Genomic DNA, 22,123 nt, shown 5'->3' with positions numbered 1-22,123 from the left:
CATATCTTATATTAAATTTGTATTCATCATGTGATATATTAGTGTTTTTATTAACATTTAAAGTTGTCTGTTGGATATATAGATTTGAAAATAATGTTTAATCGTTTAATTTCAAAGTGAGGTATGTGAATTCCATTGTAAAATTGTAGCAAAAAGATTCAGTAGTTTCAAACTGGCTACTCTCAAAGCAATTATATGTGGCCAATGAATATATTTTTTTGTAAATTACCATATATGTTACCGTATAATACACATTGATGTGTAACACCACCTATAATTTCAAACCACATTTTAAAATTTTTAAGTCTATTCTTCATACAATGCACATCCTTCTTTTTTATGAAGAGACCTGGAAGATACATGTGCGATGCTGTTATCCTTTGAAGTCATTCATTCAAAGATTTTTCCCAGGCTTGCAAACAATAGTATACTGAATTAAGATGCGATAAAGAAACAGTATGTGTGTGGAGAAAGGCTTGGGGGGTAAATAACTCTGCAAAGAGGGAGGGGCGTATTTAATGCAGGGTTAAACAAAAGTGTTATTTTAGGGTTTCAAGATAACGGGAACATAATTTGGGATAAGAATTAACTTCCAATTTAAATACATTCATAGAATTAGGGGTCAGATGTTTTCTCTTTCTGTAGTTATATGAAGCAAACATTGAAGGCTTTAGTAAATCGCATATCCTTTAGTTGAAATGCAGTTGAACTAGTGTTACTTTTACTAGTAAATATGGCTCCTGCCAAATGAAACAAACACTGCTGGTTTCAAATGAAAAGCTAGTTAATTTGCTAAGGAAAATGGAAAGTGTGTTGTTGCAAGGATGTTTGGTGTTGGTGTGATATGCTCTATATGTGAGTGGGAGAAATATGAAATCACAATAATTAATATGCCAAAGAATAAATGTGCTTTGCATAAAGGAGTAACGAAGTGTTGGCCTATCCTAGAAGAAAGTGTTGTGAACTGGGTCGTAACTGGGTTAATTGAGATAAGAAACAGCATATAATTAAGACACAATAACACGCGGAATAAATACTAATTCAGAAGTCAAACAACAAAAATCAGCGTTATACCTACAAAATTTTCACAGGACTAGTTTCGATGGTTTTACCGAACCATCATCTTCAGCTGCAAAACCGCAAATGAACAAGATAGGAAATAATGATGAGATAAAAAAGCCTGGACAAGAATAAGCAAGTGGCGCCATCTGTTGGCAAAACCAGAACTAAAACATAATTTCTCTAAAAGCCGAAGGCAAATTTGGATTGGAATTAGGATCGTTAACTAGAACAGAAAGATTTTTATGAATGTGAAATGCCTCTAGAAAATCCAGTTCTCCAATGGAAGATGTTTTTTGAATAATTTTGGCAGCAGAAAAATTGAAAGTGTGATTTTCGGACCAACAATGTTGAGCAACAGAAGACTTCTGTGTTTCCTTTTTTCTAACATATGCCTCATGTTCTTTGACGCGAAATTTTAAGGCTCTCCTAGTTTGGCCAATGTAAATTAAACCACACTGGCAAGGAATCCTATAAATACCCCAGGAATTCATATCCGGAATGGGGTCCTTGAGTATAGAAGTTGGAATTTTATTGATGGGAGAATAAACAACCCGAAAGTTAAACTTCTGCAAAATATGTGCAACTTTATAGCTAATTGATGGAAAGAAGGGAATGACAACAGAATTTTTATAATCTCCTAAAATAAGAGTGTGGCTTTTAGTGTGTTGAGATGAGAATTTTTTAACTGCTTGATTAATAATGTTGGGTGAACTTGCTTATTCTTGTCCAGGCTTTCTTATATTATCTAATCATTATTTCCTATCTTGTTCATTTGCGGTTTTGCAGCTGAAGATGATGGTTCGGTAAAACCATCGAAACTAGTCCTGTGAAAATTTTGTAGGTATAACGCTGATTTTTGTTGTTTGACTTCTGAATTAGTATTTATTCGGCGTGTTATTGTGTCTTAATTATAGAAGCCCCAAACAGGCTTACATTTTGCTTTCTTTTTTGCACGTGGTGTGGCTGCCATTTTGTGATTGTAGGAGTTTCGGTGAGTACATTTTTGCAATTTTCAAGTGTTTATGTTTTGTACATTTGGATATTGTGCTTTGCTTGTCTGATTTTTTGCATTTTGCTTACAAACGTTTTGTTTTCTATTCATTTCAGTGAGGGATTTTTCTGCTGTTTTGTGTGTACTTTATTATTGCTCAGTTAATTTGGTTTGATTTTCTGCATTGTTTATCATGCCTTCATCCGTTAATCGTTTCACTAAATTACGCCTGAAACGGCAAAAATTCCTGAATCATCTTGACTTTTTACTTAAATGTAAATGTAAAAAATTGATCCCTAATTTTATTCAAATCAAATCTAATCAAAAACCTTCGAGTCGCGTTTCAAGAATTCTGTTAAATTGCAAGCTTGCCTTACTTCGGTCCGTGATAAGGGATACACGTCAACAATTGTCCAAAATTGAACATGAACTCTATAAGCTTCATCTGGAACTCGCTAAATCATATCCAAAATTCACTGCCCTTGAACAAAAGTCTTGGTCTAGAACGGAGAATGCAGTTAACCTTCATAAAAACACCCTTGCAGTTAAATTCGAAAAACTTCTTTTATGGTCTTCCAGTTCAAGTAGTTCAAAAAATCTTCCCATTGTAAACATCAAGCCAATAGTTAATATTTCTAATGTTAGTCTTTCAGAAGAACAAGAGAGAATTCTAAAATATAATTTTAACTTCTCACAAACCTGTAAACCCTCGATTCCAAAGATTTTGGCTCCTATCGAAAAAGCTTTCAAGTTCAGTAAAGTTTCAGATTCACAGAAAGAAATGATTAGGCATCTTATTGCTCATAATGTGAAATTCAATAATAAACCTTTGAAACCAAATCTAACTGCGCGAGAAAGAGCTACAATGCGCGAAATTCATTCTAACCCGGATATTATCATTTCAAAGGCCGACAAAGGTGGCCAGATAGTCGTCATGGATAAGAACACTTACATCGATGGTGTCACTAAACTCTTAAACGAAGGACCATATAATCCGATCCCTAAAGATCCTTCACCTTCGGACTTATCCAAAATAAAAACTGCGATCAAATCTTCGCAAATCATTTCAAGCAACTTAAAACATTCGCTTATCCCATCTGTTGCGAATTGTGCCAGATTATATGCTCTTCCCAAAATTCATAAAAGTGGTATTCCTTTCCGCCCTATTGTATCAAATTTAGGTACTGCCTCGTATCCTTTAGCTAAATATTTAGTTTCTAGATTTTCCACTCTCTTAGACAATAACATTTACACCATAAAAAATTCAATAGAGTTTGTAAAAAAGGTTAAAAACATTTCTCCTAGTAATTTACTCATGGTTTCTTTTGATGTAAAATCATTATTCACCAATGTCCCAGTGGAGGGTGCATTAAGATGTCTAGAAACCAGACTTCGCGAATTTCATTTCTCTTGCATCGAAATTGATGAGCTAATTTCTCTCACTCAACTCTGTTTGAAACAAACACATTTTGTTTTCCAAAATAAATATTACAAGCAAACTGAGGGATTAGCCATGGGAAGCCCCCTCAGTCCCATCCTGGCTGATATCTACATGCATTATTATGAATCAAAATTGTTTGAAACTTTAAACTTCCCGGCATGGTTCCGCTACGTAGACGATACTTTTACCCTGTTTGAAGGTAATAAAGATGATTTAAATAAAGTTCTTTCAACAATGAATTCTATTGATCCTGCTATTCAGTTCACTTTTGAACTTGAGACTTGCAATTCTCTTCCGTTTCTCGACATTCTGGTCACACGCAACACATCCAACTTCAGTACTACAGTTTACCGTAAACCTTCATCGGTTTGCCTTCCACCACACTTTAAATCATGTCATCCGACTAAACTAAAGTTAGCTTCATTTTATTCCTATGTTTTCCGTGCTCTTCAAGTTTGCTCCTCCAAACTAGCCCTTGATGAAGAACTAAATTATTTAAAAGCAATAGCTATTGACAGGGGCTTTTCACCCAACATTATTAATCAAGCAGTTAAAAAATTCTCATCTCAACACACTAAAAGCCACACTCTTATTTTAGGAGATTATAAAAATTCTGTTGTCATTCCCTTCTTTCCATCAATTAGCTATAAAGTTGCACATATTTTGCAGAAGTTTAACTTTCGGGTTGTTTATTCTCCCATCAATAAAATTCCAACTTCTATACTCAAGGACCCCATTCCGGATATGAATTCCTGGGGTATTTATAGGATTCCTTGCCAGTGTGGTTTAATTTACATTGGCCAAACTAGGAGAGCCTTAAAATTTCGCGTCAAAGAACATGAGGCATATGTTAGAAAAAAGGAAACACAGAAGTCTTCTGTTGCTCAACATTGTTGGTCCGAAAATCACACTTTCAATTTTTCTGCTGCCAAAATTATTCAAAAAACATCTTCCATTGGAGAACTGGATTTTCTAGAGGCATTTCACATTCATAAAAATCTTTCTGTTCTAGTTAACGATCCTAATTCCAATCCAAATTTGCCTTCGGCTTTTAGAGAAATTATGTTTTAGTTCTGGTTTCGCCAACAGATGGCGCCACTTGCTTATTCTTGTCCGGGCTTTCTTATCTTATCTAATCATTATTTCCTATCTTGTTCATTTGCGGTTTTGCAGCTGAAGATGATGGTTCGGTGAAACCGTCGAAACTAGTCCTGTGAAAATTTTGTAGGTATAACGCTGATTTTTGTTGTTTGACTTCTGAATTAGTAAACAGCATATGTTTATTTACCTTAGTTGTCAAAAAAGAGTGCAAATGAAAGTGGAAACTGTAAAGCAACTTTGAGTTGGTGCACTTGATTTATAGCACAAAATAAATTTGTTTTACAAGGAAAAAACAAAAGTTTTTCAAGGGCTTCCAAAAGATTTGATGAACTAATTGATAAGTTTCCAGAAGTGTGTTTATTGACTTACGAAGGCGAAAAAGATCATTTACTCTCATGTACTGGAAATATGGAAGAAATCCAGCAATGTTTGATATGATTGAAAATAAAGCAATAGATGTGAAAGGAACAAAAATGGTTCACATAAAAACAGTGGTGCACTTAATAACAGTTTGTGTTTTTCGATAAAAAAAAAAAAAAAAAAAAAAACTCACCTCACAGTAATTCTTTCTTGCTTAAAAGATGGTACAAAATTAAAACCCATGGTTTTTTTTAAAGAAAGACAGCACTGAAATGTAATTTCCTCAATGGTGTTTTCATTCAGATTCATGGGAAAGGATGGATGGATGAAAATGGTATGAAATTGTGGGTAAGAAATGTTGGCAAAAGAGTCTTGTCGCTTTAAAGAATCCAAAAAAATCTTTTAGTTTGGAACATATTATGGTCCTATTTAACAGATAATATGAAGGACTTGTTGAATGAATATAATATGGAAATGACAGTTATTCCTGCCGAATTACTGCCATTAAATCATCCTTTAGATATATGTACAGTAAACCATTCAAAAAAAATTTAAATAACAAAGGAGTATGTGGATGTTAGAAGGTGAAAAAACATTTACAAAAGGAAGCCAAATACGTCATGCAAGTCTAGAAATAATGTGCGAGTGGATAATAAAAGCATAGAATGAAATTAAACCCGATATAATACAAAAGTTACTTAAAAAATGTAGTGTATCTACCAATCTAGATGGAATGGAAGATGATGATTTATTTATGTATCAGAGTTAAAGTGATGGTGAAGATGAAACAGAATTCGAGGGTATGCTTGAAGGTATAACAGAAGACAAACTTTTCAAATAATCCGATAATGAAAATTTTTTAATTCATAAGATATTCCATTTCTTTTAAATAAACAACATTTAGTTACATGTAGAAATCTAATTTTTGCATGCTCGTCCTTTCCTTATTTTTAAATATATCATTTTTATATTTGGTATGTAATGCATACTTATAAGTTTTGATCTTCTCCCCCCCCCCCATTAAAAGTACACAACACACCTTTAGGTGTAATATAAAATCTAAAAGCTTTTTGATTTTTAAAATTTTTTATTGTTATTTTTTTTCTTTTTTTTTTCCATGTTAACATAAAGAGAACTGAATATTTCTTTTTGTTTTTCAGAGGGGGGAAGTGAAATTCTTAATATGCACTGATGTAGCTGCCAGAGGCATTGATGTGACTGGTGTGCCATATGGTAGGATGGCTTACTTCCATTTTTTAACCTTACTTATAAATGTGGAAAGCATTATTATTATTTTATTACAGAAAATATTTATTATCCTTAATGCTGAAATTTTGTAATGAAGTATTATTCTTAAATAATTAAATTTGAATGTAGATTCCAAAATAAGTAATCATTCATATGTTTGTTTAAATAATGTTTAGTAATGAATACTGTATACATCATTCTATGCATTAAAATTAATCGATAGAAATTTCTTTGTATTACAATTTATATGAATGTATGATGTAACTTCCTTTTATGAATATCTGTTTCTAAAGGTTTATTCTTAATTGGGTTGTGAATAACAAATCTAATAATTAAAATGTTTAAAAAATGCTAATAATAAAATTTTTAATAAAAAATTATTCATGTATATATATTAAGAAAAACAGTTAAACATGTATAATTTAATTTTGCAAATTTTTGAACGCATATTTCATTTCTCAGGTAAAACCAGGAATTTTAATTTATTTTTACTTACTGGATTAAATAAATAACATTGCAGTAAAGAAGATATCCACATAAATTCACATTGTGTAAACTTTTTTTGGTTATTTTGCAGTGATAAATATGACATTACCCGATGAAAAGAATAATTATGTGCACCGCATTGGTAGAGTAGGTCGGGCTGAGAGGTATGTATATTTGTAATTACTGAGCTTGGATTGTTTGTAAAATGGTATCAAGAAGTTAATTTTAAGGAATATCCTTTTCATAAAAATTCTGTGCATGACTTAAACAATTAAATTTAATGATGTTCAATTATATCACGTAATTATTGCCAATTTTGCTTGTCATGGTGATGACAATAGTATAACAATTCATTTGTTTTTTTAATTTGTGCATTTCATTAATAAGTATATGAAACTTATTAATTTTAAGCAATAGAATTCTAACAAATTCTAGAAGTAAAATAATGTTTGAGAATATTCTAATGATTTACAATTGTATTTCGATTAACCAATTTAGATTTATAAATATTCTACATTTTTGCAGTTTTTCTACATCAGTTTTAGCATTCTGCTTTAAATTAGGCTTTAAAAATTGTCTGTTATTTTAATCACATAGAAAAATTCGCTGCAATTTAGTTCATTGTTAATTTTGTAATTTAATAAAGCATTTATGTTTGATTCAGCCATTCTGCCTCTTTCTTCAGACCATATGATATTCATTATTGAGAATATTCTTTTGACTGGTGCCGATGTACTTAACGTGCCGAAAATGCATTCTATTATTTAAACAAGATTGGGCAATGAAAAAAAAAATGGTTTTTCTCCTCCATTTTTGCCGATTGGCATTCAGCTGAAATTTGAAGCGGAGAAATAACGACATGGAATGTAAAAGTTGCTTCTTTAGCTGCCGTTAAGAAATCTTTGTTTCTTAAATTAGTATCTTTATAATATATTTGGGGAAGTTCCAGCCACTGCTAACTGGGCTTCCCCATATGTTTCACGTATGTTTTAAGTGATTTGCAGTATCTGAATGCCTACGAGCTACTGAAAATTCTGAAAAGCACAATTCGTAGTTCACTTTACCAGTATAATCATAAACTTTTTTCGAAAATGGAAAATCATAATTTAATTCATCAATATACACAGTTTCTTGTTTGGTATTATGGATAGTCATAATTTAATTCGTAAATATACACAGTTTCTTTTTTGGTATTATGAAGATTAAATTTATTTAATGTACAGCACAAAATAATTGCAAATGCCAACTTGCAATTCCAATTCAACTAAGATAAACCATGCACAGTGGAGATGTGCTGGGGGAATGAAAGATTTTTCCCCCGCAACAATGAGGGGACAGGTGAAATTATTAAAAAAAGAGAGAGAGAGAGAGAAACTTATATTCAGTGTATCAAACACAAAAGAAATCTGAAGGGTTTCAGATTTTAAATTGCGTCCAAAGGGGCATTTTTTTAACGTTTTGTGTTAATTAATTTATTAAATATCATGTTCTTTGCACTTAAACGATAAAATTCAGTTCAATAGCAATGTCACAAAATAATTTTGAAATGTGCATATCTTTAGAATTTCTGATACAGAGTTCTGTGCGCTAGAGATAAAAAGGTTCCCCCCCCCCAATAGAGTGTTGCCATTGCTCGCTTTGAAATCCTTGAGTTTGTTAAAGTTTTAGAAAATATGAAATGGATAATAAAACAAATTCCAAATTTCAAATTTGGTCTTCCACATACCCATATTCATAGGAGGATTACGTAATTCAAAATTCGATGTCTTTATGTACCGTCGTTTTTTACAATGCGAGAAATATACATACATTTATGCAGATTTTTTATTATTTAATTTCTTCAAATATAATACAGGACTCTAAAATTTGATGGCAACAGTTTGGAAAGTAAAATGGACATTTATAGTGATTCATCACAAAATCGCAAAACAGAAACAATAGTCCTTTAGGGACAAAACTTTTCAAATTTTATATTATGCCCACAAGGTTTTTTTTACATTTTGTGTGTTATCTTTATTTATTAAATATCATGTTCTTCGCACTTAAACCATAAAATTTCAATTTAGCAGCAATATCACGAAATAAGTTAAAAATAGCATATCTTTAGAATTCTGATACACAGTCTCCTGCGCTGGAGATAAAAATGTTTTTTCGTATAGTGTTGCAATTTTTTGCTTTGAAATCGTTGAGTCTGTTAATAAAAAATCACTTAAAGTTTTACAGAATGTGAAATAGATAATAAAACCTATTCCAGATTTCAAATTTCAGCTTCCAGATGCCCATATTTGAATTGAGGACTATGTTATTAAAAATTTGATATGTTTGGGTACCGTTGTTTTTTTTCACAGTGCGAAAAACAAACATACAGTCATGCAAATTCTTCATTATTTAATTTCTTTAAACATAATGCATGGCTCTAATATTTGTTGGCAACAATTTGAAAAATGAAACACCATTTATAATGAACCAATGCAAAATGCCAAAATGAAATTAACAGCCCTTCTGGGATAACACCCTTTTGAATAAAAAACTGAATTCATTAGGTCACATGCTATAATTTTGGGGAGAAATATCTAGACAACAAGATTTAGATACAAAATATCTAGACAACAAGATTTAGATACAAAATATATAAATTGGTATTAGCAAGAATAACAGAGCATGTATTTTAAATGCCAAATTGCTATTTTACCGGAAGCTGCACTTTTTTACTTCTCATAAACTTTCTGCTTTTAAAATTTTTCCAAATAACCAGAACAAAATGACAAGCTGGCTGTGATATGTGGACCATACCATCAAAGTGGAACAGTTCTAGTCAAAGCGGATGTCTGATATGCCTACTTAGAATTGTACTGTTGTTTGACAATTTATTTTCATTGAGCATTGATGCGTGGATTATTTTTCTTTATCTATCAGCTTTGATGGCAAACATTTTGTTTGAAACAAAATGATGCTAAGGATTTTATCAACTAAAGGAAACTGCAATGTATTTGGTGTTAATAAATAAACTTCAGAAGAGGTTCATGAGAGAAAATTTCAATTGAAATGATATGTAATACAATAAATTTATTTTAGCCAGTGTTGCTTTAATCAGTCATAGTTTTATCAACATTTGTTTATCACAAATGAATTATCTGTTGCCAGTTACAGAGATAAAATACAGTGCATTGTACTCAGAGCAACATATGAGCAAAATAAAAGCATTGCTGATCTGAGTTTCAAAAGCTCTTGAGCATGCATTTCACTTGGTGGGTATTAAGTTTGCTTTTTGGTCTAACTGGCCTGTTGGATCATTTTGTATACATGTTTTTTCATAAATTCTTATTTTTTAGTTTGTATTAATTACTGAATTTTTAAGTAAGCAAATAAATATTTATATAGAGCATATCTGTAAGATAAAAAGTATATAAAACAAAATCATGACTTTAATTTGTATCAATGCCTTTTTGTCTCACATTAAATTCATTTTCGTTTTCTTTCTTAAAAACAATTACATACTAAAATCAATCTGAATTGCTTTGTTTCAAAATCAGTCCTTGTCATGTGATTCATATGTAATACAAATGATGTAGATATTTACATAACATGTTGCATGAAACATTACATGAAACCCATTTTAACATTACATGCTAAAATATTTGTCATCAAATTGTAATAATAGTTATGATTTCCACCTGATATTTCACATATGCATAATTCCCTCATTCACTACACACACACACATACACACATATCAATATCCACAACCTCATTAGAACTTTCGATCTTGGATCTTACTTCTATATTTAAATCTGGCATCAAGATTCATGTGCAGAAGGATTAGAAAACAAAAGGCATAATGCCAGTGTGATCTTGGCTAATTTAATACAATGTCTATTAATACATTGTTGTTGCCCACAGTGCAATTCTATAGCTTATGTCTGAAAGTGACTTGCAGGAATCTCTGTTAGACTGGAGAAAAACCGCATTTACATCATATCTGCTTCCTTTTGTTGAGTATTATGTTCTCCGTGTCTAGATTTTGTAAGCATGGTGGATTTTTTTATTATTTTAGCTGTTGAAGATCATTCTAGATTTTGCACTTTGTATTCTATAATCATTTACTTAACCCATTAACTGCCGTGGAAAACATACAAGATTCATTTCCCAGTGCCACAGTTTTTCACACAGGCGCGCATAGTCATGCGATGTATTAGGGGGAAAATAAGTGCAAGTTTTACTTTCTAAAAACTGTTTACTTTCATAAAATAAAGAATAAAAGAAAAAAATGAATGCACAAAGTTTTATGTTTTTAGTAAAAGTATAATAAAAAGATGTAAGTATAATAAAAATGATGTTTTTATAATAAAAAAGATCCCTAAAATGGAGTTTCGATCAATTCATTTTTAGACCAGTAACGTGTAATATCAGGTTTCAGTGTTATACCTTGTGAAATCAGTATGCCTAAAAAAACATATATCTTCTGAACTGGTTGAATGCCTTGATTTTTCGTTTGCAAGGTGTTGGTTTATATACTCGTCTACAAAACGGTTAGTTTCAGTAACAATATGAAGCACAAGCAGTTCATCAAAAAATAATTCAAAAAAGATAAGTGGGTTTAAAACATCCGTTATATCTTTCTTTATTCCTGGAACCTGCTACAAAAAGTAAACAAAAACGGAGGACACAGAATAATAAAAAAAAAAATACGTTTTACTCAAACAACACCAGCCAATACCGCACAGTCAATACTTTCACTGCTTTAAACACATCCCTCTCTCCAATTTCTCCCCACTATTTTCTGAAATAGTATCCTCCTTCACATACTTTGCAAAGGTCATTGTGGTGTTGCATTCCAAAGCTTTGCGAATAATTTTACAGGTAGCAGCGCAAAGCAAATGATAGTATTTTGGTAGGGTGTATATATACACCCGTGGCAGTTAGCGCATTGGCTGGGCAAGGCATATATTTATATGCCCGCGGCAGTTAAGGGGTTAACCTATAATCATTATTTAAGTCTTACTTAAATATTTTTTAAATGCCACTATAAATTTCAGTTAAGAATTTCTACACATGTACTAGTTCAGTTAAAAATTTTTATCTGGGATAATTTTTCTGACTTTTATGTGAAGACTGTCATCTGTTTATTTAGTAAGTTTCATGATCACTTACATGTACAATTTTATTTTAGAATGGGCCTTGCTATTTCTTTAGTTTCTGCAGTTCCTGAGAAGGTATTTTCTTTTAAGTTTATTATTATCAAATCTAAATTTCTGATGATTTTTTAATTACAGTATTTTTATTGATTCATGATCAATGTTTAGGTTTGGTACCACTCCAACTGTTCGAGTCGAGGGAAGAATTGCTGGAATACCCGATTAACAGATCAGGGGGGTTGTTGCATTTGGTATAATGAACCTCAGGTGTGTACTTAATGTTACTTAATTTCTTGTTTTTCATTCTTTTATCTTTTTTGTATGTATGTGTGTTAAATTTGGATGACTGTAACTGCATACATTTTGAAAGTCTAGCCATATTATCTCGAAAATGCAAATACACATATTTATCTATATATATTTAAAGAAGAAAGCCTGTGTATTTGTTTGTTCGCTAATAACTCAGTCACTACTATAGCTATCGTCACCAAATGTTCTACAATGAGCATATCATTAGAATTTCCGATACAGAGTCTTGCACGCTGGAGATGAAAATCTTGTTTTTCGTACAGTGTTGCCATTGCTTGCTTTGAAATCGTTTAGTTTTTTAATAAAAAATTTGTTAAAGTTTTACAAAATCTGAAGTTGATAATAAAACAAATTTCAGATTCAAATTAGGGCTTCCACATGCCCATATTTTATGGAAGATTATGTTATTCAAATTTTGATGGCTTTAGGTACTGTTGTTTTATCACAGTGCGAGAAACATAAATACATTTATGCAGATTCTTTATTTAATTTCTTTAAATATGATCAGCCCACCAGCGGCTGAGCGGTAAAGTAGTTCGGTCCGAGGTTCGAATCCCGCGAATCGGCTGTCTGCATGGGCGTTTTCATGGTTTTCCCCATGTGTAACGTGTATATGAGCCAGTTTCCCTTAGAAAGTCCTCCACGAAGGCATCCCTCCCCTTAGGCAGATAGCCCTAGTGTGCTTTGCCATAATTAAATACACCTTTAAATATGATCCAGGGTGATAATATATGGTGTTAACGATTTGAAAAGGGATATAGCCTTTTAAAGTTTTCAACGCAAAATGCCGAAACGAAATTAATAGTCCTTCAGGACAAATTGCCCTTTTAGACTGAAAAGAGGGCTAAAATCAGAAATATTAATTAACAACTTTTAAAATGCTAATTTTTGCTCTCATTTTTTGGAGTGGCAACAGCGCTGATATCAACAACAATGGCAACAGTGATATATCAGCAACAATGGCTGTGTGCCATTGTTGCGTGATTACCTAGTCAGTTGTGGTGCATATATTGAGTATTACTTTGTTTCTTTGGCATTTTTTATGCATTACAATGACCCCTCATATTCTTTATGCATTACAATGACGCCTCATATTCTTTATGATGTGTAATAGGCTATTATACGAATTCTCAAATGATGTCAAGAGTAAAACAATCGAAATACTTTTGTAGTTTTTTCCGTAATATATGTATAGCGTTTCTCCCCCTTCCCCCTGAAATAAACCACTTTTATCTCCAGCGCACGAGACTGTTGCTACTCAAAAAAATGAGTGCAAAAATTAATGTTTTCAGAGTTTTCAATTAATGTCTCGGCTGATTAAAGTCGTTCGCAGATGTTAATGGTCCAAATGGCTTCCTATGAATTTTTGGAATCGGGAATAATATAACATTTGGCAATTCTACTTTTATTTCAGATTTTGTAAAACTTGTAAATTTTTTATTAAACTTAAAATTTGAAAGCAAGCAGTGGCAACAGTTTTCAAAATAAAGCATTTTTATCACCATCGTGAGATTGTTGCCACTCGGAAGAGTGAGGGCAAAAATTAGCGTTTTCAGAGTTTTTAATTAATAGCTCTGATTTTAGTCTTTTTTTTTTTTGGGAGGTAGTGGACATTGACTTTTTCCAGGACCCAGAAAAGAATTGTAAAGTTTGGTGACGATAGATATAGTGACTAAGTTGATTGTGAACAAACACACAGAAATTTTTCTTTATATATACAGTATACATTATAATGCTACATTTTCGCTCCTGGTGGTAAAACTCGAAATATTTTATATTGCATAGCTTTACAATAAAAATGCATTTAAATGAATTGTCTTGTTTTAATAAAAATACCTCGTAACAGAAGAAAACACCCTCAACCGGTTTTGTTATATCAAATATCGATAATTAGAGAAGGATTACAGTGGTATCATTCTCTCTGTTGTTAGATGCATTACTCTCAATCTAATCTAACTAGCATCGGGTATTTCCGCTGGTATAAAATATTTGTTATATATATTGGAACAGTTAGTTAACTGTTCTAAGAAATTTTTGTGTAAATGTTCATAACTGAATACATAATTTTCTGTACTAATGCAACAATTTGTAAAAGGATGTAGTTGGAATTTTATGAAAATGGCGGTACAGGGCTTAATGTGATCATATTTGTCAAAGGTTATTTTGATAACACTGACTGAATAATAACATTAAGCAACAAAGAAAAAATTCCCTTTAAAATAGTAATAGAATTTGAATAATAATAACCAGAAATGTATAAACAAGTACTTTCAGTATATTTTAATGAGGAAAAGACAAAAATTTATTTATGAACTGCTAATACTCTCTTTAATGCAAATGTTATTAATGAACTACATAACATTTAACATTTCTGGAAATTATTTAACTGTTACTGTACCCCTTATCTTAATCCCTCCAAAGGCATCTCTCATTGGAAGAGAACTTGCCAATGTAAAATTTAACATTAGGCAAAAAAGCAATCTTTGTGTGCTGTGGATGTCTGTGGGTATGGGGCAAGAATTCTGCAGTTTATTTATTTATTTAATTTCTATAGAAAAGGGACTAGTGTTGTACTCTTGAAGATCAATAGGGTTATTGAAAATCGGTGTCAAACGTTCCCCACCCCAGAAGCTGGCATTTGGCCTTTGTTGTTCAATGCCAGTTTTTAGAGTTTTAAATTCTGCCTTCTCAGAGCTGCTTCATTCACCAGCTGCTACTACTTTTTGCCTAATTTGAAATTATGTCTAAATTGAAACTAAGCTGCCTGGTAACTTAATCCCTTAACTGACAACATTTTTCTTTTGCTTGGCAATTTTTATTATCAATTTTGAAGCTATTTGCTGACTTTACTTCAGCTTAAAAAATTTATTCTATAATATTTTGGTCGTATTAGCTGAATTTTTTATTCCAATAAGCCAGGGTTCTCAACCAGAGGAAGTTCTCTCTTCCTAGTTTCAGGAGGGGAATGCAGTCAGCATTTTGTTTAGCTGTTAGGTATTTATTTTTAAGTTTATGAGTATGAAAAATACTTTAATCAAGTTTTGGTATTTACCAACCTTTTTTGTTTTTTAACCTTTTGTTGTTTAATTTATAAAACCTGTTAGAAAATAAGCTAAATTTAAATAACTGTATATATGTATTTTCGATTTTTGATAAGGAAACAGGGAATGATCTAGTGATGGTGAAAAGAGTGCATGGGGCAAAAAAAAGGTTGAGACCACTGCAAAAAGTGATATATTTTCCATATTTATATATTAAACTGGTAGAACTTTAGCAATTCGATATCAATAAAATGATAGTATTAACAATTATCACATTAAGTGTCACCTGCTGTATTCTGTAATATGATTGAAGATAGCTTTTGAATGTTATCCTGAGAAAATCTAGAAGCATCATTAAGAATGATCAATCTTTACACCTTTCCTGGTAAGACAAAGGTAATCAATGTTTTTTTATGGGGAAAAGATTACAAAGAAAAAAAAAAGTAATAAAAAAGAAATGGGGGAAAAAAAAAACATATCTTTTTCAGAAGCATCTGGAATAACTTCTAACACTGTTCACTTTTCACAGGAAAGCTAAATCATAGGCAGGGCTGTTCCTAGGCCATTGGCTGCCTGCATACATTCTAAGATTGCCGCCCCAAAAATTTTTTAAAAAAATGTTCAATGATAAATAAAATTTTTATTTCAAGCTAAAAGTACTACAATGAATTTAATGGATTTAAAATATTTAGGTGTGGTATTGCAAGAGTTCAGCTGCCTGTTTATGCACTGCTCTCCTGCTAGGAACGGCCCTGATCATAGGTGGTATTATTGGTGATATAGGCTCTCTTTAAACAATGGCTTTTCAGTCATAGTAAGTCTAAGCTAAGTTTCATTGCTAGGCACCCAGGCCTTACTACATCACAAAAACTGGTTTAAGGATTTTGCTTAAAGGTTCTTTCAGCTGTATGTTAATTTGATATGACAACTGACCTATGACAGTCGAACAAGCAGGAACTGATATTTGTTTGATGGTTTCGCTACACATTTATGCATGTGTTACTTCAACATGTTGGCAAATGCTAATCTGAAAACTGCTGATCAGACTGATTTTTATAAAATTATTTTTAATGAAAAAAAAAGTTATTAAAAAATTAAAAGTATTTTAAATAAATTTCAAATTTCCATTTCTAAATATTTTTCAAAACATACATAAAAAATAATAATATTTCAAGGAAAAAATTCAAATTTATATTTATTTTCAGTCTGAAATCTAATGTTTGGTATTTGTTAAACATTACAGAGGCTGTTCACACATTTTTTAGACGATTTTGGTAAGCGGTAATAAAAAATCCTTTGCTGCAAAAGAAGTAATTGCAATTGTACTAGGTTTTTAAAAGTCAAAATTATTGTCTGTGGCTTGAAAGTTTTGTTTTTATTCAAAATGTCGAATTTAACAAAGCAGTGGTTCGAAGGCTACATTTACGCTCTTTCCGAAGAGAAATATGCATACTCCGTTATCCAGAAACGATGTGAGAGTCATGGTTTTGTGATATAAAAAGTGTTGATAGGTAATATCATCAACAAGAAAGGAAAAAAACGTCAAAGTGGAGCCTCAAGTGGGACAAAAATTCCAAACAAGTATCCAAGGAAAAAACGGACATATTTGACTATTGCGAAGGTACGTTGTTTAATGTTAAAAGAAAATCCCCCTAGTCAAAGGACAGTTGCAAAATCATTAAAATGCTCGGTGTCCACTGTAAACAAAATGATAAACATTGATTTAAATCTTAAGAAAGCAAAAAAACACAATGTGCATCGTCTTCTTCCAAAGCATATCGCTCAACGCAGGACACACTGCAGAATTCTATATGAGAAACACTTATCCAAAGAAAAATGGAAAACAATTGTCACAATAGATGAAGCATGGGTGTATTTAAATTATTGTAACAAAAAAAGAGCCATTTATTATCATAAAAGGGAAGAAAAAAATTTAAGTACATGGTTCAAAGAATCGAAAGAAAGTTTTTCTAAGGGATTCATGATTATTGCTGGTTTTTCTTATAATGGCAAGTTAAAAATAAAGAGAGTGCCAAAAAAATTATTGTCAAGATTAACTTCAAATGCTATCAGGAACATATTTTATCGCCAATTTTTCTGAATGAAATACCATCGCTTTACCCATAGTGCCATCAATCTGTGAGACTCCATCAGGACAAAGCTAGTAGTCACACATCAAAATCCATTGTAAATTTCCTAAAAGAAATGGAACAAAATACTGGTATCAAGGCCATAACCCTTCACTGATATCCCTACTAAATCTCCCGATGTGTCACCTATGGATTTTTGTGCTTTCGGACTTTTAAAAACTGCATTATTCAAATGTCATCCCAAAACCCTAACAGGACTCTGGAAAGCTGTTTGGGAGGAATGAGATAGAATACCTCTTCTGCCACTTCAAAAGGCACTATTATCCTGGAAACTGTGGTGTCAAAAGATAGTTCAGAATAAGTGATGTCAAATAGAACATTTAAAACACAAGAATTTTATGTAATTTAGTTTTGTGAATTCAATATACATCGTCTAAAAAATGTGCGAACAGCCTCTGTAAATTTCAGAAGCAAATTCATTTTTGTTGGTTACGCTTTGTAAATCAATTATATTGACAACTAAATATTAAATTCTTAAACTGTAAAATAATTCTAACATATTATATTAAACATTAATATGAAAATTTTCCAAGTTTGTAGAGAAAATTCACCAAATGGGACAAAATTGAAGAATAAATAATAACCTATTCTTCTTGTATTCAGTAAATTTTTCTTCAATGCATGAACAAAAGTATGCATGTTTGTATGCGAATAATTATAAACATCTCTATTTCTTACTACGGCTTAATATTTGATGAAGTTATGATTCCGATAATGTTTGTAGCCCTAGAGAAAAATTGCTAGAAATTATCTTCAGTGCAGATTGTAGCTGCTTATCGATCAGGTTCTTTCCTTATTAACTTCCAACTATAAAAAAAAATCTGTTCACATATAAATGATATCCCAAACTAAGCTGTGATTCTCAGCACAAAAATTCCTAACTGAGCTTATTTATTTTTTTGACAGGTATGAAAAAAAGTTAAGGAAATCTCTATCTCCAAATCTTCAAATAAGATTTATATCACACTGTAAATTTAATTAGCTCTGTTTATAGATTTTCTTGTGTGTTATTCATGTTTGTTTTTAATGGAAATGCAAATAATGTAAAGTTGATCTTCAAGTAAGTAAAATCTTGAAATTTTGGCAGCAACAATGTATTAGCAAAAGTACATAATTGAAAAGTTTTAGGGGTTGCATAAAATTTCTTCAGGATCCACATGCAACTTGCAGGTGGCCAGTTTGAAACCACTGAGTCAGATAAAAATTTAACTAACTGTTAGGTAAGGTTAGTATTAAATTAATTTTCTTTACTGAGTTTGAACTGATGTATAAAATTATACATCTTATAAAGTTTTAAGACAAACTCCTCTTAAGTTACGACTGATGGAAAAGGGAACCGAGGTCATTTATTCCAACACTATTAAATAAATTCATTATAAATTTTTTAACGTTTTTACAATCTTAAATTTTGCAGTCCTGCATTATGATCAAGAATTCTGCAAATGGAAATAATGGAATTAAATTATTTTAATATAACTAGAGACATATAAACAGGCACTTTCACCGCATATGCGAGCTCTTGTTGTTGGAAGAGAACTTTAAAAGGAGAGGATTAGGTTTTCTATGTCTGATTCCCTCAAAATCAATAGTTATTAAAGGTCTGTGTCAGACTAGGGTGTTTTTAGGGGGGGGAGACTAATTTTAAATGTTTGACCAAAATTAAAACCAAGATGTTTGGCAACTTTAGTTGACAACATTTCTGTGTAACCTGGCAATGATGACTTTATTTCTGTTTAATAAATGTATACAGTCAAATACCAAAAATCCGCTGACCTGAAATCCTTGCTGCCTTTCAAAATATAAACCTTCAGTTTATAGGTACAACCGCAACACTGAGTACGAAATATCAAAGAAAAAATACTTACTGAATAATGACATCATAATTACCGAATAATAATGAGTCATAACGGAAATACCAAATTATTGACATAAAAAAAGTTTTAAAAAATAAGATAAAAATTTTTTCCCCCTATAATCTGCATCGAGGTAAAAAAGCAAACGGATTCACTCAACTCTTCGTTCAAGTTCACGTTGTTGTATTTTCTGAGCTTTGTTATTTCCTCGAGATTGTTTAGTGCTACCTTTTTTTTATCCGGATATTTTGTGGGTAAATTAAGAATATTTTAAATTTCAGCCCTTTTTAATACATTCGAGGTGCTACTCCTCGATTTATAGCAGAATGGTATGGAATTGCGACATAATTCTGTATGATATACAGAAAAATAAAGAAAAGCTGCTGAAATTTTACAGCAACAGTGATTTTAACGCCGGAATTCGAAACCGGAAATCTTTGCATGAGGCGAAATCGGCAAACCTATATGCTATGTACATATAATACAATGAATAATATAATCAATTTATATATGTAATAATAATTTAATGCGTATAATAAATTATTACAATAATGTATATAATAATTTAATTAAATGTATCTAATATGCCTTATTTATTTTGCAATTTTAGTCCGAATATTATGTTTTATATTTTCCGTCCTGAAATCCGCACAACCTCTGGTCCCAAGCTTTGCGGATTTCTGGACTTCTACTGTATTTTGATCATATTAACCAAATTATTGATCAGAATAAGTGACATGTTTTTGTATACAGAAAGGTAGGACTTCGATAAATCAATAAAAATATCTGAATTAGCCATAGTCACATTAAATCCCGTGCACTGCATGTTTGCAATTAGCATATTAAAACAAAATTTTGTTAGGTATTATTTCAAAATTTTTCAGATTTGTATTTTAAAATGTGAACATTTATTGTAGTACTTAGCGGATATAGAAGAGCATTTGAATTGCACCATTCAGCAAGTAGATCCTGATCTGAAAGTACCCTGTGATGAATTTGATGGAAAAGTTGTCTATGGGCAGAAAAAGGCTCAAATGGGTAAGTACATATATTAATTCTCTCTATATTTTTAGAATCTTCATGTACTTAAATACAAATAGTAGTACTTAAAGTAGCTTGGATGAATGAAAAAAATAAAGTAGCTAGTATGAACACTTGTTCTATGATCCAGCAACCTATAATTTTCAAAGATATTTTGAGCTAACCTATTCCACAAGATACATCTTTTTAATATTTGCCATTGCTTAACTCTCATTTAACAAAGTTTGGTTGCAAATGACTTGCAGGATCATGAATTTGGCTTGGAGGAAACTATGGCAGCTTGGGTTGCAGACACAGGCTTTAAGTACTTTCACAAATGTGTTATGTATGATTTTGAGATAAAAGGAAGCCTAGTGAGTTTCGAGCAGAGTGACACTTAGAGCAAAAAGATATGAAAAATATGTCTTCTAGGTGTTTTTATTGAAGGAATTTCACACCCAAACATCATTTTCCACTTATCCTGTCCATTCTCTTTCATACAAATGAATCGATTTTACATTAATTCATATGCGGAAAATTGTTTTAGTTTACAAGCATTTCATTCAACAAATGGCTTTCAAGAGTGCATTACTTTCATGAACCAATATTTCACCATACAATTGATAATAAAAGCTGTTTTTCCTACTTGGCATTTTTTCTGATGTAAAAGTGTAAAAAAAAAAAAAAAAAAAAAAAAAGGGAAATTAGCCAAAGAAAACAAAATAATACAGTATCTAATTTAAGTTATATTTTACATCATAATCATTGTAAATAGCTCAGTAACTTGAATTATGCATTATCAAGCAAATTTTAGTTAATCTGGAATTCTTTTGAAATGGCATCACCACACAGTGCAAAATCCTCTCTGAAATTCCCAGTTTTTCATATTTCAAAGTTGGCAGTTATGTATTTGATTTCATGCCCATTTATTTTTATTTGGAATTTGCTTCTGAAATCTGGTTATATTTTATTTAATAACTTAATTTTAATTTTTATTTCTGTTACAGGTAGCAATTATCAAACACATACTGCACAGATGGCTCCAACTGTAGAAATTCTTGCAGAGTTAGAAATGGTTGCTCAAAAATATTTCATTAAAAGATACTGCATGAAGGACAAATCTTTCCTTAAATGAAACCTTTTATTAATGTAGAATTTAATTGCATTTAAAATATTCTTTTTTCCCCAATAGTTTAAAATTATGTAAGATGCATAATAAAGATTTAGTATCTTTTCTAAAAGAAGTAAAAATTATAAACCATTCAGGTATCTAATATTTTTTATGACAGGACTTTCACTTGATATTACTTCAAGTCACTTAGGGACATTAATATTCAGATTTTGTAAACTGACAGCTAAATTATTTCAATAGTTTTATGTGTTTATAAATTTGTTATTTCCAAGATTTCCTGAAAAGAAATCTATATTAAGGTCTATGACTTACATTTACAAATGTAATATTTCCTTAAATAAAACTGATATTTGAACATTGAAAAGAATTATTTTTATTATTTGAAAATTATGTAATGAATTGTTGAATTCTGAAAAATATAATTTGTATGAAATTCATTTACAGAAAGTAATACAGAAACTGAATAATGGCACCATGTGCCATAGTTTCATAAATAGCACTAAATTTGCTACCTGTCACTGTGTATATCTCAAGCTTTGCTTTTACTGTATGTCACTTGTGATGCTGTTATTGGGGTTGAGACTGGAGCATTCTGTAAGGACACTGTAATTGTCTGTAACACTCTAATAAAAGAGACATAACAACTAATAACAAGACACCTTAATGAAGCATTCTGTAATAAGACACTTTAACTGGGGTTGAGAGTTTAGCATCCAGTAACGAGACACTCTGACAGTGTTCGTACGGTCCTTAAGAGCCCTTAGGTTTTTTTTGGAATCGATTTTTCATCCCTA

At 31.3% G+C, this 22,123-nt stretch overlaps 1 protein-coding gene across 2 annotated transcripts in view; it reads left to right on the top strand.

Moving 5' to 3' along the window:
• The window catches only part of Ddx1 (ATP-dependent RNA helicase Ddx1), a 193,717-nt gene extending 172,021 nt beyond the window's left edge, over nucleotides 1–21,696 (top strand). For both annotated transcript variants that reach the window (XM_035363517.2, XM_085825251.1), the window contains 6 exons: nucleotides 6,116–6,188; nucleotides 6,781–6,853; nucleotides 11,860–11,902; nucleotides 11,993–12,091; nucleotides 20,095–20,215; nucleotides 21,205–21,696. In XM_035363517.2, the coding sequence (XP_035219408.2) occupies nucleotides 6,116–6,188; nucleotides 6,781–6,853; nucleotides 11,860–11,902; nucleotides 11,993–12,091; nucleotides 20,095–20,215; nucleotides 21,205–21,332 (537 nt within the window). In that variant the 3' untranslated portion in view covers nucleotides 21,333–21,696. The remainder of the gene's footprint in view (nucleotides 1–6,115; nucleotides 6,189–6,780; nucleotides 6,854–11,859; nucleotides 11,903–11,992; nucleotides 12,092–20,094; nucleotides 20,216–21,204) is intronic.
• The last annotated feature ends 427 nt before the right edge of the window (nucleotides 21,697–22,123 follow it).

This window comes from Stegodyphus dumicola, chromosome 10 (assembly GCF_044657685.1).
Source record: "Stegodyphus dumicola isolate Sdum_Otavi_A_Nest chromosome 10, ASM4465768v1".
Classification (NCBI taxonomy): Eukaryota; Metazoa; Arthropoda; class Arachnida; order Araneae; family Eresidae; genus Stegodyphus; species Stegodyphus dumicola.
Note: the sequence above shows the minus strand (reverse complement) of the source record. Positions and strands in the feature narration are given on the sequence as shown.